This window comes from Cicer arietinum, chromosome 2 (assembly GCF_000331145.2).
Source record: "Cicer arietinum cultivar CDC Frontier isolate Library 1 chromosome 2, Cicar.CDCFrontier_v2.0, whole genome shotgun sequence".
NCBI lineage: Eukaryota > Viridiplantae > Streptophyta > Magnoliopsida > Fabales > Fabaceae > Cicer > Cicer arietinum.
The window spans coordinates 7,080,199-7,094,888 of record NC_021161.2 but is presented as its reverse complement, the minus strand read 5'-3'; the positions used below and the strand labels follow the sequence as shown (position 1 = coordinate 7,094,888).

The 14,690-nt window shown below is 28.0% G+C and overlaps 1 protein-coding gene across 1 annotated transcript; it reads right to left on the bottom strand.

Annotated features, from left to right (window-relative positions):
• Positions 1–210: 210 nt before the first annotated feature.
• On the bottom strand, positions 211–4,216 carry LOC101504748 (spermidine synthase 1). Its single transcript, XM_004489799.4, has 9 exons — positions 3,982–4,216; positions 2,656–2,732; positions 2,251–2,373; positions 1,998–2,102; positions 1,491–1,563; positions 1,330–1,401; positions 1,046–1,241; positions 803–929; positions 211–520 (listed from the first exon to the last, which is right to left on the bottom strand). Exons 1-9 carry the CDS (start codon positions 4,163–4,165, stop codon positions 455–457), a joined length of 1,023 nt encoding a protein of 340 aa, XP_004489856.1. The 5' UTR covers positions 4,166–4,216; the 3' UTR covers positions 211–454.
• Between the last annotated feature and the right edge of the window lie 10,474 nt (positions 4,217–14,690).

Sequence of the window (14,690 nt, the reverse complement as noted above, 5' to 3'; positions counted from 1 at the left end):
ATGTGCAAATTGAATTAGTTAAATACTTGATTAATCAAAACATAAAAATGTATCTTAATCAAAGAGTTAAATTCAAGTCATTAATGAGTTTATAACAATCTTTTTTTATACTTAACTTTGTCAAACTTTATTTACCCCGGACCTCGGTCAAACATTGAATCATCGAGATTCCTTTTCCAAGGAACCAAATAGTTAAAGACAAAAAACACATAAGGAACACATTTTAATATCAAATAGGTAAAAAGCATGCATATGCGCATTAAACAAAAGTTCCATATTGTGAATAATGTTTAAGGTAAGTTCCCTAAGAACTGAATCCATCAACTACAACTCATTTCATGAAATAAAAAGTTACACTTCAATGTCAACTTGAAGAACTAATTTATTCCACGCTTCATTGACGGATGGATCGATCGATATCCAAAAGTGCCCTTTCAATCACATGAAAATGTTCTCAATTAGCTTTAGAAGCAATCGCCCTCTTAGCAAAAGATGGCAAACAGAAAGCGGCTGAATGAAGCTGAAAGAAAAAAAGCATAGACATAATGTAACCAAAATTTAAGAATAAAGATAGAAATGAAAATGAGAAAACAAAAAACACAATGGGAGAATTCGAGTTGAAAAACTGTGCCCAAGAGTCAGGGCCGGCCCAACTCCTAGGCCACTAAACCTTTGCTTAGGCCTCATCTTAGAGTTTGATTTAGGCCTCATCTTAGAGTTTGATTTAGGCCTCATTAGGGTTTAGGCCGACCTTGAGGATAGTTTGGTGTAAGGGAAAGCAAACATGATTCGAGCAGCATACCTCTGAGTTGTAAAATTTCAATGGTCTTGTTGCCTGCTGGCCATCATTCTCATCTATAGGATTCACTGGATGCTTGAAATCGACGGAAGGTCCTTCGGTTGAGCAGAGCATAAAACCAATCATCCCACTGAAACAGAAAAAATAAAAGCACCATAAACAACAAATATAATCATATCCCTAATCCAAAAGCATGTTATATATGACAGATATTGTCAAATGGGAAAAAAGTATGAAAGAACAAACCTTGGGTACGTAGGAACCGTGGTCCAAGCATAGTTGACAGAGCCTTTGAATATCTGGCGACAATTCGCTACAATGTCCTCGATGATATGCATATGAAGCCATATACTTTCCGCTTGAGTACACACAACTCCTCCTGGACGAAGAGCCCTTGCAACTGACGCAAAAAAGGGCTTTTCGAAAAGCTCTTGAGCAGGACCTAAACGACAACAAATATAACCTTAGCAAAAAAGCATTATATTAACTGTACACCATAAAATTTAAAATGCATTTCAGATATAGCCTACCAATAGGATCAGATGAATCCACTATAACTGCATCATAAGTTCCTTCTGTAGCTGCCTTCAAAAATGCAACTCCTAGATCATTGAAAGACAAACCATCATTAGAAAGTTATCACAAAACGGTGAAGTGACTAACAAACATGGAGAGTAGTTGATTATTATACCATCGCCGATATGAAGTGACACACGTGGATCCTCAAAACCTACTGCTATATCAGGGAAAAATTGTTTGGAGACCTGTAAAGAATGAAGAGTTCAATTTGATATTGAGCAGATATTGTACTTCCGTACTAAATACGTTAGTTGTATGTCAATAGAACTATTTAGACTTCGTTTACGTTGTGAAAGTATTTTCTAGTTTCATTTCCTATAACTTGTGTCAATTTTACTTGCTAACAGAACAGACGTGAGACTCATAAAGTGAACAATTATCTGTATTTTTGGAAATAATGAAATGTCAAAAAAATTTCATTATTTCTTGAAATGCATCATCCTTAACTAGCATTTCATCTTCTCTCTATCACAATGGTTCGCTTAATGAGTCCCACATCTTATTAGCATGTTAAAATTAACACAAGTTTTAAGAAATGAAAATAAAAAACATTTTCACAAAGTAGACGGCCCCTTAGTTTTGATTAGACAATGAATGAATAGAGTTTTAGTGTACTCACATCAACAACCATCTTGTCTATTTCGCAAATGTCAATCTTTTCCACTGAAGAATGGCGTGAAACTTCCCGTAGGACTCCCCCATCTCCTCCACCAATAACCAAAACCTAACAGAAAATCGCAATGAGACAAAAAAAAAATTAACTTCATCATACACTTGGAATGTTATGCACGGAAACAGGTTAATATTTGAATGACAATACAGGTAAACTAGACATATACTAAATTCCAAGAGGTATTTGAAATATCAAATACCTTTTTGGGGTTTGGAATAGAGCAGAGAGGAAGATGAGTGATCATCTCTTGGTAGGCACACTCATCCCTTTCTGTGAGCTGAATCACTCCATCCAAAATAAGAACCTTGCCATATGTTGATGACTGCAAAATGAAAACATACTTTGTAAATTGAACTAGGACGATGAAGTGAAGGGGACTAACACTTCAAATATAATCAGTGTTGTCAATTACGGATAACGGTAAATAGCGGTTTGTTCAAATTCCGCTACGCTGTAGTATTATAGCGCTTCAATAGCGTCTATTTAACAACACTTTGTTCCAATTAGTGTATCGCGAAGCAATAGCGATTTGTTCAAATTTCGTTATGCTATAGCACTACACTGGCTATTTGACAACATTGAATATAACTGAAGCTTCATGTACCTGGAAGACCATAACATCCTGATAATCAGATTTTCCTTGAAACAAAATCTTTTCCACCTTCAAGGAGTGAGCCTCCCCTGCAAATTACAGCCAAATTTAAATTCATGAATTTTTCTTTTACAAAAGACATGTACAAGTGTTCTGAGATATTAAAAAACTAGTTTACAGCGCGCAGATTTTTCTAACATGAATTCATTTTGGTTTTGTTAAACTTGATACCTTAAAGAAGACCAAAAACTCGAAAATTTACTTCTGTTACCGATACATAAATCACACCAAAGGTTTGACGCAGGAAAAAAAATCAAATATAACAATGCCGAAGTAAAGGAACTGGGGAAGTTCAATCATCTAAGACAATAATTATATTCAGTATCACTAAATCAAATTTGCAATGAGAAAAAACCAACAACTAGTCAAACAGCTAATGGCTCTACCACTGAGCTACTAAATAACAAAAGGAAATTGAATCTCAGAGTTCAATCCGCAGTTTCTCTTACAAGTCATGGATAACATCTTTGCAGTGGCTCTATTACATGCCTCATTTTATAGAAAACCTCAAAGTGGCACTATTTCATTAAATCCAATATATGTAAGTAAAGACAGAATAACAACAGATCATTAAATATTGTTCAAGTAGTGAAGATAAATAATCAGAGAAGTGCACATCTACCATCTACAAACCATTGGTTGCTCCAACTACAAAACAAGAGTAAACAGTGATTTTGGTCCCAAAATGTGAGGCAGTGTTATTATAATCCCAAAACATATTGAAACTTCAAAAATATCCATGAGTATATCTGTTAGTAATTTCATTTACCAAATTTACAAACGGAAGACACACTCAAGTACCAAGCTAACTAACAAATACACATTTGAGGACTGAACTGACTTGCGAAGTACACAATCGGAGATATTTTTATAATTTTGCTATATTCAAACAACATATTCAGAACCCAAATCTCTGTTTACTCACAAAACAATCTAGTATCACTGAGTTTATAAATAATCAATAAAAATACATAAAATCTCAACTAAGCAAAACTTCCAAAATATACCAAAGTATCGAATCAACCTTGCAACATAAAATAAAATTAAAAAAACATAACAGTAATTCTAGCATCCCTAAATTCAAGACAAAAGGGCTTTATCTTTCCAAAAAAAAAATACTAAGAATTAAACCTAAGTTTCTTCACAGAAAAACACCCACAATAGTTGGAACACATAAATCAAGAGAAGATTAAAAATTGAGAATGGCAAGTGAAAAAGGGAGATAAAAAGAGAGAATTTTTATGAAGAAAAAGAAAAGGGTGGTGAGAAAAAACAAACCAGGCCACATTGGGCTAATTTCAGAGAACCAGCCAGGAATAACAGATGATAAACCATGAATGGGTTGAAGAGGGTCTTTAGAGAGAGTTTGAGAGACACCATTTGTTGGTTGTTCATCTTCTTCTCTTTGCCTCTTAAGGGGAGAATCAATTGTGGCTGCTGCGTTGTTGTTCTCTGCCGCCATGTGTTTGTTGTTTGTAATGAGTAGGGAAATCACACAATCTTTGCCCTTCTATGCTTTCCTTTATATACACACACCAACATTCATTTTTCACTCGTCTCATAATTATTATAATACTCATCATCATCATCAAGTTTTAGTCAAAAATATTATTATTATCAACTTTTATTTAAGGATATAATTCATTCATTCCATTTATATATATAAATGATTTTTACCACGTGACTCTAAATTAAGAGATCTTTTATATATAATATATGTGTTATATGGTTTTAATTTATATACACATATGTTCACATCTAAATTAATTTTAAAAAATATACATTGATTCAAAATACTCGAGTGTATATCGGGAACTATATTAAATTGGATTTCTCTTTATAAATGAGTTATTTTTTAATCGATGAATAATTCTTTTATTTTTAGGGGATTTTTTGTTATTTACAACAACTTTTAATTCTTGTTGGAATTATAAATTTTTTATTTTGATTTTTCTTTAATTACATAGTCAACATTTTATTTTGAGTTTGCTATTTTAATTATAAATTTTAGGTTTTAGGTTTTCTAAAAATGGAGTGAAAGAATAAGATGGTAAGGAAGAAATAAAGAAGAGAAAAAGATAAAAATTTAATTTAAACAAAAAGTTAATTTAAATTTAGAAGACAATAAATGTAATTTTTTAAAACTTAAAGGATTAATCTAGAAAATCGTTTACTTTTATATTTGTTACATCAACATCGTTTTATGCACGTCAATATTGTAACGGTCATGTGACATTTTTTTTATGAAAGTGACGAAAAATGATATTTTTGTCGACGAAAATAACATAAAGCAAATGTCGTAAATAGGATGTTACTTAAATGACCTAGTTTGAAAGAAAGAAAAACATAAATGATCTATCTTAAAACAGAATCGAACATAAAGACTAAAAATGTAATTTAGTTTTAATTTATAAAAATAAAACCAAATCATATATATTAATTTGAATACTTTTTATTTTTTATTAGTACGAGATAATGTATTAAACTACTATTTTATCAGTTGAATTATTTTTTAATAATATCTATTTTTTTTAATTTGATATAATTTTATTTTAATTTTACATATTTCAAACTTAATAGATCAATGTTATTTACAATGTAATTTTTTAATATATTATATTTAATATTGTACTTCAAACGTGTTACTTTAATTTAATTTCATAATATTAGTATTAAATTAATAATTTATAAATTATAATTAGGATCAATCATTAATCAATCAAATTTAAATTATATAAATTTAAATCAAATCAGATTTTTTTAAGTTGTCATTCAAATCAAACAAAATTGCATGTATTTTAATTTTTGAATTGGTGATTTTTACCTCAATAATATAAATTACAAATTTGTATATAATTATTTAAAAAAAATTAGTTATTTGAGCGGTAACAAAAGATAGAATTGTGGAAAAAAAAGTTTTAAATAAATGGTTAAATTAGAAAATAAAATATTATGTAAAACACTGTTATAAAGGTATATAAATATGAAAAATTTAAAGTTAAATTAAAAAAAATGATAATTATAATTCAAAATTTTAAATGAAGGGTGAAAAATGGAAAAGAAAAAAAAAGTCACATCAAAATTTGGTAATACCATTATATATATAGGATATAAAATTGTATATAGTATAGATATAGATATATTACTACTATTTTCTTTAATTGTTATTTTAAAATTATTTACAAGCACCAACAAAAATGATAAATTGATAATAATATATAGATAAAATAATTTTTTTACTTTTAATAGAATTATTGGTTTTTCTTTAATATCTTTAAATATTTATTATCTTATTTTATATATTTCTCTCTCAACAATAAATAATCAAAGATATTTTTATTAAAACTATAATTAATACTGTTATAGACTTTAAAAACAATAAACAAAAAAACAAAACAAAAATTTGACCCTTGAGTCAAATTTGTATTTTATAATGATATAAGTGTGAAATCTTGACCCTTAGTCAAATCGTGTATAGCAAAAAGGTTTGATTTTTAAAAAAATACATCAAAATTATAACTACTATATACTAGTTTAACTTCTTGAATTGACAATTAAGTACTATATTTTTTATTTGAAATAATTTTCATTTTGTATTATGAAAGTATTATTGAAAAAGCTTTATACTTTTTCACTCTTCATAATTTTAAAAGAGCTTATTTAAATTTGTAATTGTATTAATTACTCTATTTTTTTCCCACGATAAAAGTTACATTTTGTTTTTATTTTATGCATATTAAAAAAATATAATGATGAGAGAGATAATTACAATTTAACTAAATCATCTTCATTAAATAAAATATTTTTTTTTGTTCTATTTGTTTAAAAGTGAAATATTAAATAATAAATCTTAATTTGAAATTGATATATATATATATATATAATATTAATTAGATAGTACAATTAAAAAAAATTAAAATTTTATTGAAAATTAAAAGTCACTCTTTTTGTGATTTTTTTGTCAAATGTTTCAGCTACTAAGAGATATAATGAGCATTGTTTTACTCTTTCTATCTCATAACAATCTCATTTGTGATTTTTTTTATATTAAATTTTTTATTATTTTATAATATTAATACAAAATTACTTATTTTTTTCATCAATATATTCTTATTTATTATATATTAATTTATTAAATTTTTTGGTTAATTATAATTAATAAGAAAAAAATACCAAAATATCTCTAATTTACATTTTAATATTGTCAGTTGTCACTTGTCAGTAATTATTAGACTTATGAAGAGTGAGAATTGATTCCGACTTTCTTACCACTACACAGTGCCACCATGGGCACAATTGTTCTTTAATACATCAAATCAAATTGGGCTGGAAAAGAACGATGAATAAAAAAAAAAACTATATATTAATTCTTCACTTAACAACAACCATAATGCTTCAATAACTCACCTATTAACATAATCCTAAAGTTAATCGCCAAGCATGGTTCTTCATCTCTTTCACTTGAGTTGAACACTAACAACAAACTAAGCCTTCAACAAACTCACATTAGTAAAAGTTAAGTTACTCACTCATTCAAGTTAATCATTGAACAAACTTCATAATCCCCACAATCCCCAACATCATTCCAATTTCAAACAAATTCCCACAACATTGGAATTAGTAACATATGAGAATAATCTTTTCTTAAATTAACTCACTTAATATAATAAAAGAACGACTAAGTAAAACAACACATAAAATAACTCAGTTTCACATAACCAAATAAAATAGTAAACATGACTAAATAAAATAATTACAATTAATTAATTATAATCATGCTAGACAGAGTGGAGTTAATTAAATATGAACATTTTAAAAACAGTGAATTAAGAAATGAATAACATTAGAGAATAATCTATTTTAAAATCAATACTAAACAGAGCTACTCAAGCACATAGTTCATGAATTGTTTCTAAATAGTGGACTAAATATAATAATAGAACATAACGAAATACACTTTACAAATAATTTTAAGCAAGTTAACAAACAGTTGTTGAAAATTGAAGAATTAATTGTAAGCGAGTTAACAAACAATTAATTCAGCAAGTTAACAAAGTTAAAACAACTCAGTTTAACATAACCTTATATATACTAAACACAACTAAATAAAATGACTCAGTTAATTAATTATAAACAAACTACTTAACTACAGTGGACTAAATAAAATAACAAACATAATAACATAACTTAACAAAGTAACTCACAATTTCCATAAACGATCCACATTTTTCATTCATAGTAAGAATAACTCAGTTTTCAGAGATAAATTCATATTTTTCAGTTAAAAAATTAAATAACTAGGATTTAAAATTAGAATAATAATAACTCAGATTTTTCAGAAATAATAACATTTTTTGTTTCTAATTAAAGTATCATTAAGTTCACATAGTACAACTAAATCTAAATGCTCTAATTCTCTAACTAATGATTTATGTGAACTCTTTATTATTTTGATTTGACTACAAAAATCACATTTTCAAAATCATTTTAAGATAACTATGGAATTAAACTTAAGTTATTTAAGTTTGAAATCACATGTTTGTTTACATGACAAAGTATAGCACGTCAAATATTAAAATCACACAACATGTAAATAGAATGATTTCTTAATTTAAATATGTCATCAATGTTGTACCATTTATGAACAAAAATATCATATTTAGAAATGATGTACAAAATTGCCCCTATAGATTAAGTAAACTATGTCTTATTTGGAAGAAAACCATAAACAATATTTTAATTTTTGAGTTGAGTCAAAGATACTATTGAGTTGAGTCGCGAACTATATTGCTCTCTTTAAGATATTTCGTGGCACTACCCAAATTGTGCAAGGTAGACTATCAATCACGAAGTCCTTGAGATAAAACAACACCAACAAACTGTATCAAAGTTCTATTGTACTATAAAAAACCGTTATAGAATTACATCTTCAATATGATGGTTAAAGTCATTCTCAATATGGCGGTTAAAGTTATTCTCAATATGGCGGTTAAAATCGCTCGTAATATGATACTATGACCACTCATAAATCGAAAAGACTACGACACAAAAATTCCTCTAAAAGAATAATGGTATTAGACCACTTAAAAACCGACGAGACTACGATATAAAACCGCTCTAAAAAGGATAATGGTATTATGACCACTCAAAAATCGATGAGACTATGATATAAAAATCGCTCTAAAAGGATAGTGGTGTTAGAACCACTCAAAAATTTGAAAGGACAAAACAAGAAAAAGAAAGGGAGAAGTGGTTCAAAAATGCATTAAGCAAAAGAGGGAGAAGATATAAAGTTGGGAAATGCATTGATGTGTTTCTCAGTAGATTTTGACACTCTTTATATTAAATATCCAACGTGAACTAAATAATTTTGTAACTTTTAGAATTAAAATGTTTTTTTTTATCTTAAAAAATAGTAAATATCACCATAATTAATTCACACAACTGTAAGGTTTCAAATTCGAATTTAGAACATGACATTCAACTTAACAATATCAACATTTGCTAGTTGAGCTCAAATTTAAAGATAATAATTTTTTTTTATGAAGAAACTAAAATAATTATTTACTCTTTAAAAGTTATTTACCATTATTTACTTTTATCTCTAAAAATACTAGTAAGTTTCATTTAGAAAATAAATTATATTTAAATATGATTATAATTTCAAATTACAAAATTCATTAATTATTTATCATCACAATTTTCTTAATTAATTTACAATTTTCGGTGTCATTATTTAATCAAAATGTTGATTAAAGCATAATTCTGAAACATCAATACACAAAACTGTACACTAACTAATTTTTTTATTAATCGTATAATTTTTTCCACAATTTAATTAGATAAAAATTATTATATAAAATGAATGGAAAAGTAGATACAAGAAAAATATCTGATTTGGTATGTAGTGCTCCTTTGGTGACGTGCTTTCGGCTGCGGTGGGTGCCTACTGCCTAGTGCCACCCAAACAAATTTTGAAAAGTGAAAAGAGTGAAAATGTGATGTGATATGGAAATAGCACACACTCACCACCATAGCATTTACAATGAAATATTTGAATTTAGATATTCAAATAAGTCTCAAGTGTGCAATAATTTATTTTTTAAGTATAATATTTTCATAAACAATAGTTTCTCCCATTTAATATTTTACAAAAATTTATCACACGAGTCTCATCAATAATTTAATATTATTATATTTTAATAATATTTGTTTATTTTATTGTAAAAATATTTATTTATTTTATGAAATTTGTAAAAAGTGAAAAAAGATAGTGTTTTCATAATCACTTTTCTCTATCTATTTTTTGTGTGTGTGTGTGTGTTTAAAGTTACACCTTCTCGAACTGAGTAAGAGTTTAGTAAGACCACAATGACCGTTAAATATTGCTTTTAAGATATTTAATATTGTTACATCTCCAAAATTAAATTTGAACTCAGGACTTCTAATTAAACTGAAAGAGAATTTTATTATCTCATTCAAACGCTCTTGGATATAGACACTCATATTTATTACTCTACGATGAAAGTACTTATTTGACGTGACACTTATCTGCACTAATAAGGGTATAAGAAAAAACCAAATGACTCAATTGAATCTAAATATCTAAATCAAACCAACTAAATTGGTTTGGTGTTTTTTCTTGTTTTGGTTTAAATCGAACCAAACTAATCAAATTTGATTTCTATTGGTTCATATACTAGTGTTACGTCATTTAAATTACATTTTTAGTCTTTTAACTTTTATAACAATTTGGTCATTTATGTTTTTTTTTTAATTAGTCTTTTATCTTTTAAAGTGTGCATAAGTTTATCTTTTTTTATTTTTGTTTAAAAATATAGATTTACAAAACTCAATCAAAGACATTTCACATCTGATCAGGGATCTAATAAAATATTTTTTTGATTCAAAATAACAAATAAAAAGAAAACAAAGATTGATTTGGTTGAGAAGATGGAGAAGGAGACGCCACAACTTTGAATGATTTGATAAGTCAATGCAGATTCATCATAATAGTAAGGATGTCATTGATAAGAATCGTATAAGGTTCTAATCCAAAAAACAAAGAGGAGGTTTGCTCACTTAACATTCCCATTAAGAAAAAAAACTAATTCATTTCAAATTTGACTCAAATGGAGTTACAAAACCCTATTTAAAGCAAGCTCCCCCTAAATCTTCATAGGCCACAAAGTGGAACCATTTTAAGGCATATATTTGGCTTACATCAAATTTTTCTAAAATAAACAAAATATAAAGAAGCAAAGTGCCTTCACTTACACAAGACGTCAACTAAACCACTCAAAATTACTATTTTCGATCCAGGTCATGGGTTTAGAAAATTTCAAACCAAGTAACTTATACTAAATCTAGTACTATGAGTGACTAAGTCTCAACAAGTAAAAACACAAGCATAGAAAGAAATGTATGTGTTGGATTCAAGTGTGAGTGGTTAAATCCCATATCGACTAAAAATATGGTAAAGATTGAATATATAAGAGAGATGACTCATATATTTATTGTCTTAAAATTTTGCATTAATATGTGGTGTCAAGATCTCTTATGGATTCTGAACTTTTAGCTCGATGTTGCTCCCATCACTCCTCATACTCCCCAACAAGTGGTATCATAACCATGTTCAGCTTGATAAGGGAGCATAAGTGGGATTCTAGTGTGGATAAAGTCTAGTGATGTGATTGACTCACACTTGAGGGGAAAAATGTTGGAGTTCAAGTATAATTAGTTAGTCCCACATCGACTAAGAATAAAGAAAATATTGGATATAAGATAGGTGACTCATATACCGAATGCATTAAGGTTTTGGGTTGAAATGTAGTGTCAATGCTCCCCCAAACTCCCCAACAAGTAGTATCAGAGTCATGATTCAGCTTATTGGGGGAACAAAACTGGATGTGGGAGACTCACCACTTGAGGGGAGATTGTTAGGTCATGTGTAAATGGTTAACTCTCAAATCGACAAAAAATATAATAAATATTAGATATATAATATAAAGGACTTATATGCACATTACTTTAACATTTTGGCTTAAGATGTGATACCAAAACTACTTAGAGATCTTGAATGTTTATCCCATTAGTGCTCCCCACACTCCCTCAAACTCCCAAACAACATGTTTTACTTTTCTCCCTCTTTTCCTCTCTTACTTATGTTAATCCTATAAATTTAAAAAACATTCAATATAGGTAGTTGACAAGTACAAACATCAAAGCCATCCAAGCAACATTGGAATGCAGAGAAAATATATATATATATATATATATATAAACCAAAAACTAGCCGGAGTAACTATGCAACCATATCATCATCATTTATGTTATCTTTTCTTTTATAATATAATTTAGAACTACAATAAATAAATTTTTTCCCCGCAATAGCATTCGTGTAATTTTTGCTTTATATATATATATATAATACTTACATCATTATTTTTGCCAGTTACATGATATCTATCTAGATTTTTAGGATAATGTTTTGTACGTTGAAAAATTGATTCTATTTAGTTGAGGATTATATAAAATAGACATATAATTACTAATCATTTTAAACATAATGAGGATTAATTTATGTTAAAAATATGAATTTTTTCAAAATCCTAATTTATATTTATAATATTCAAATAAACAATTGTTTTATCTAAAATTTAAAATTAAATTATTGATTTAAAAGGTCAAAGATTAAAAAAATAACAAATTGTGTATTGAGTGATTCAATCTAATGAATTAAACTGAGTTGTCCACGAATTTGAATTGAGTCGAATAAAAATAAAAAAAAAAAATTTATGTCAAACTCGAGTTGAGTTTCTAAGCCAAATAAATTCTTAACAAGTTGAGAGTGAGAACAAGAACCAGCTAACAATCCTTAGTACTAATCCCAATTATCATGTGCTTAGAATTGTTAACATAATTTATCAAAATGTTGAGTCATTAGAAGTACCGAGGGATCATCACATTGACAAAATTGACCAAAGACCCAATCTAGTAAAACAAGGATTTAGGTATCCCAATAGAATATTTTCATGTACATTTTGGCCTAAAGAAAACTACAACAAAATAGAGACATCACATCACAAGTGTAAAAAGATACAACAATGAAATATTTAATTAAATATTTTGCATTTTGAAAAGCTAAGAAAAGTAAAATTTAAATAAAATATTATTATTAGCATTAAAAATAAAAAGCAAGAAAAGTAAAATTTAAATAAAATATTATTATTAGCATTAAAAAGACCTTTATATTATTTTCCTTTCAAAATAGTATTTTAAAATTTGTTTTAAGCCTCAATAAATGGTTTGTTGATCCTGCTCATTTGGCTAAAAGCAATCACAATAGTGGATTAGACACCGTATCTTTCAAAATCTAAAGACATTTGATAAATGGATTATCTCACTTATATAATGTTTAATATTCACTCTTCTATCTAATATAAAACTCTTACTTATACTTGATACATCAATCCACAATGAGTATAAATAAAAAACAAAAATATAGGGTTCTAGTTTCTCTATATTGATATAGTTATTCAAGTTGGAAAGTTTTAGCTATCCCTTCGAACATTTTCAATTAGACTTAGCCACCTCTTTTTGAATCTTCTATCTATTACTCTCAATCTTCTTTCTCAATCACCTTTCCATGTCGATTTTATTCGTATTTTATATAAGTAATCTTCACGTAGATCTAATTTTTATTTCATATTTTTTCTTATTTCATTGTTTGAGTGTGATATTGTTTTATTCGTTGTCTTGATGCAATTTATTTGATCTTTTGTCTAATTGCGGTGTTCGTTTGGTTTTGATTGACATGTCAACTTCATTCCATTGTAGATTCGGTCAATAATTTGGTAGTCAACGTTACATATTTAGAGGCATAAGTATGAAGTAACAATGTCGATTTACAAGAAAGGGGGGTTTGAATTGTAAATGTGCCTTTTAAAAATTCCTGTTAAATCTTAAGAAAATAACTCAAGAATGATCTTGGTTATGAAAACAGAAAACGGTGAACGTTCTTGGTTTATGTTATAAAACAGAGAATGTTCTTAGATTAGCAGAAAATCAGTTTCTATTTTATCTTAGTTGATCAATGCAGTATAATAAGGAAAGAGATAGAAAAGAGAATACCACACAAAGATTTATCCTGGTTCACCCAACGTGGGTTACGTCCAGTCCTCACACTGTGAGATTTTTCACTAAGTGTTTAAAACGAAGAGCCTTCTTAATCTTACAACACCTAGAATAGATCAACCTTGATCTATTTCCACTTTAATTACTTTCCACCCAGAAAGCAATTACAACACCTATCTAACCTTGATAGGAAGCAATCTTAAACAAACTATAAAGAAACTCTTATAGTTTGAGTTTTTACAAATGATTGAATTTGACAGAATCTGATATTGCTCAACTCTTGTTTGAGAATAGATTCTTTACAGAGTATCTAATGATAATTTCGCAGCTGATATGTGAATGTGCAGCAGTGGCTGTTTCGCGAATTACAGAAAATGATGTTGCCTCTGTTTTGCAGAATTTCAAGCTTAAGTGTGATTGTATATTGTTGATTACTTAGCGCTTGAATTTCTTGCTTAGACTCGGGATAATGGCCTTCTATTTATAGGCTGTAGATGTACTTGAATGAAGGTACAAGAGCTGTTGGAGAGACTTTGCTTTTTTGACTGAAACATTATTTTTAGAATAAAAATAATACTTCTTTGAAATAGCTTTTTGATTTTTAATGGTTTAGCATTTAAAGCATTTCTGTCCTTTCTTTGACGTTTCTTCATTGATCTTGGATGGTACATTATCTGTCTTGAGTCTTGAGTGTAGCTAGAGAAGGTTGGAGAAGATTTGTAGATCAAAACAAAGAGAAACAGAGCTGCTGTCTCTGTGCAGAAAAACGGAGAATGATTAACGTTATTGGTTTATCAGTTTGAACTTTCTTGAGCTTCAATAATCATTCTGGAGTTCCCGTTTTAAACATT

Bases quoted from the DNA above. Each gene is read 5' to 3' on its own strand.
- LOC101504748 (XM_004489799.4), bottom strand. From the start codon at position 4,165: ATGGCGGCAGAGAACAACAACGCAGCAGCCACAATTGATTCTCCCCTT. The intron at 2,374-2,655 runs GTACATGAAGCT...TTCATTTTGCAG, and splicing joins AGGATGTTATGGTCTTCCAG to TCATCAACATATGGCAAGGT. The intron at 521-802 runs GTATGCTGCTCG...TTTTTCTTTCAG, and splicing joins TGAAATTTTACAACTCAGAG to CTTCATTCAGCCGCTTTCTG.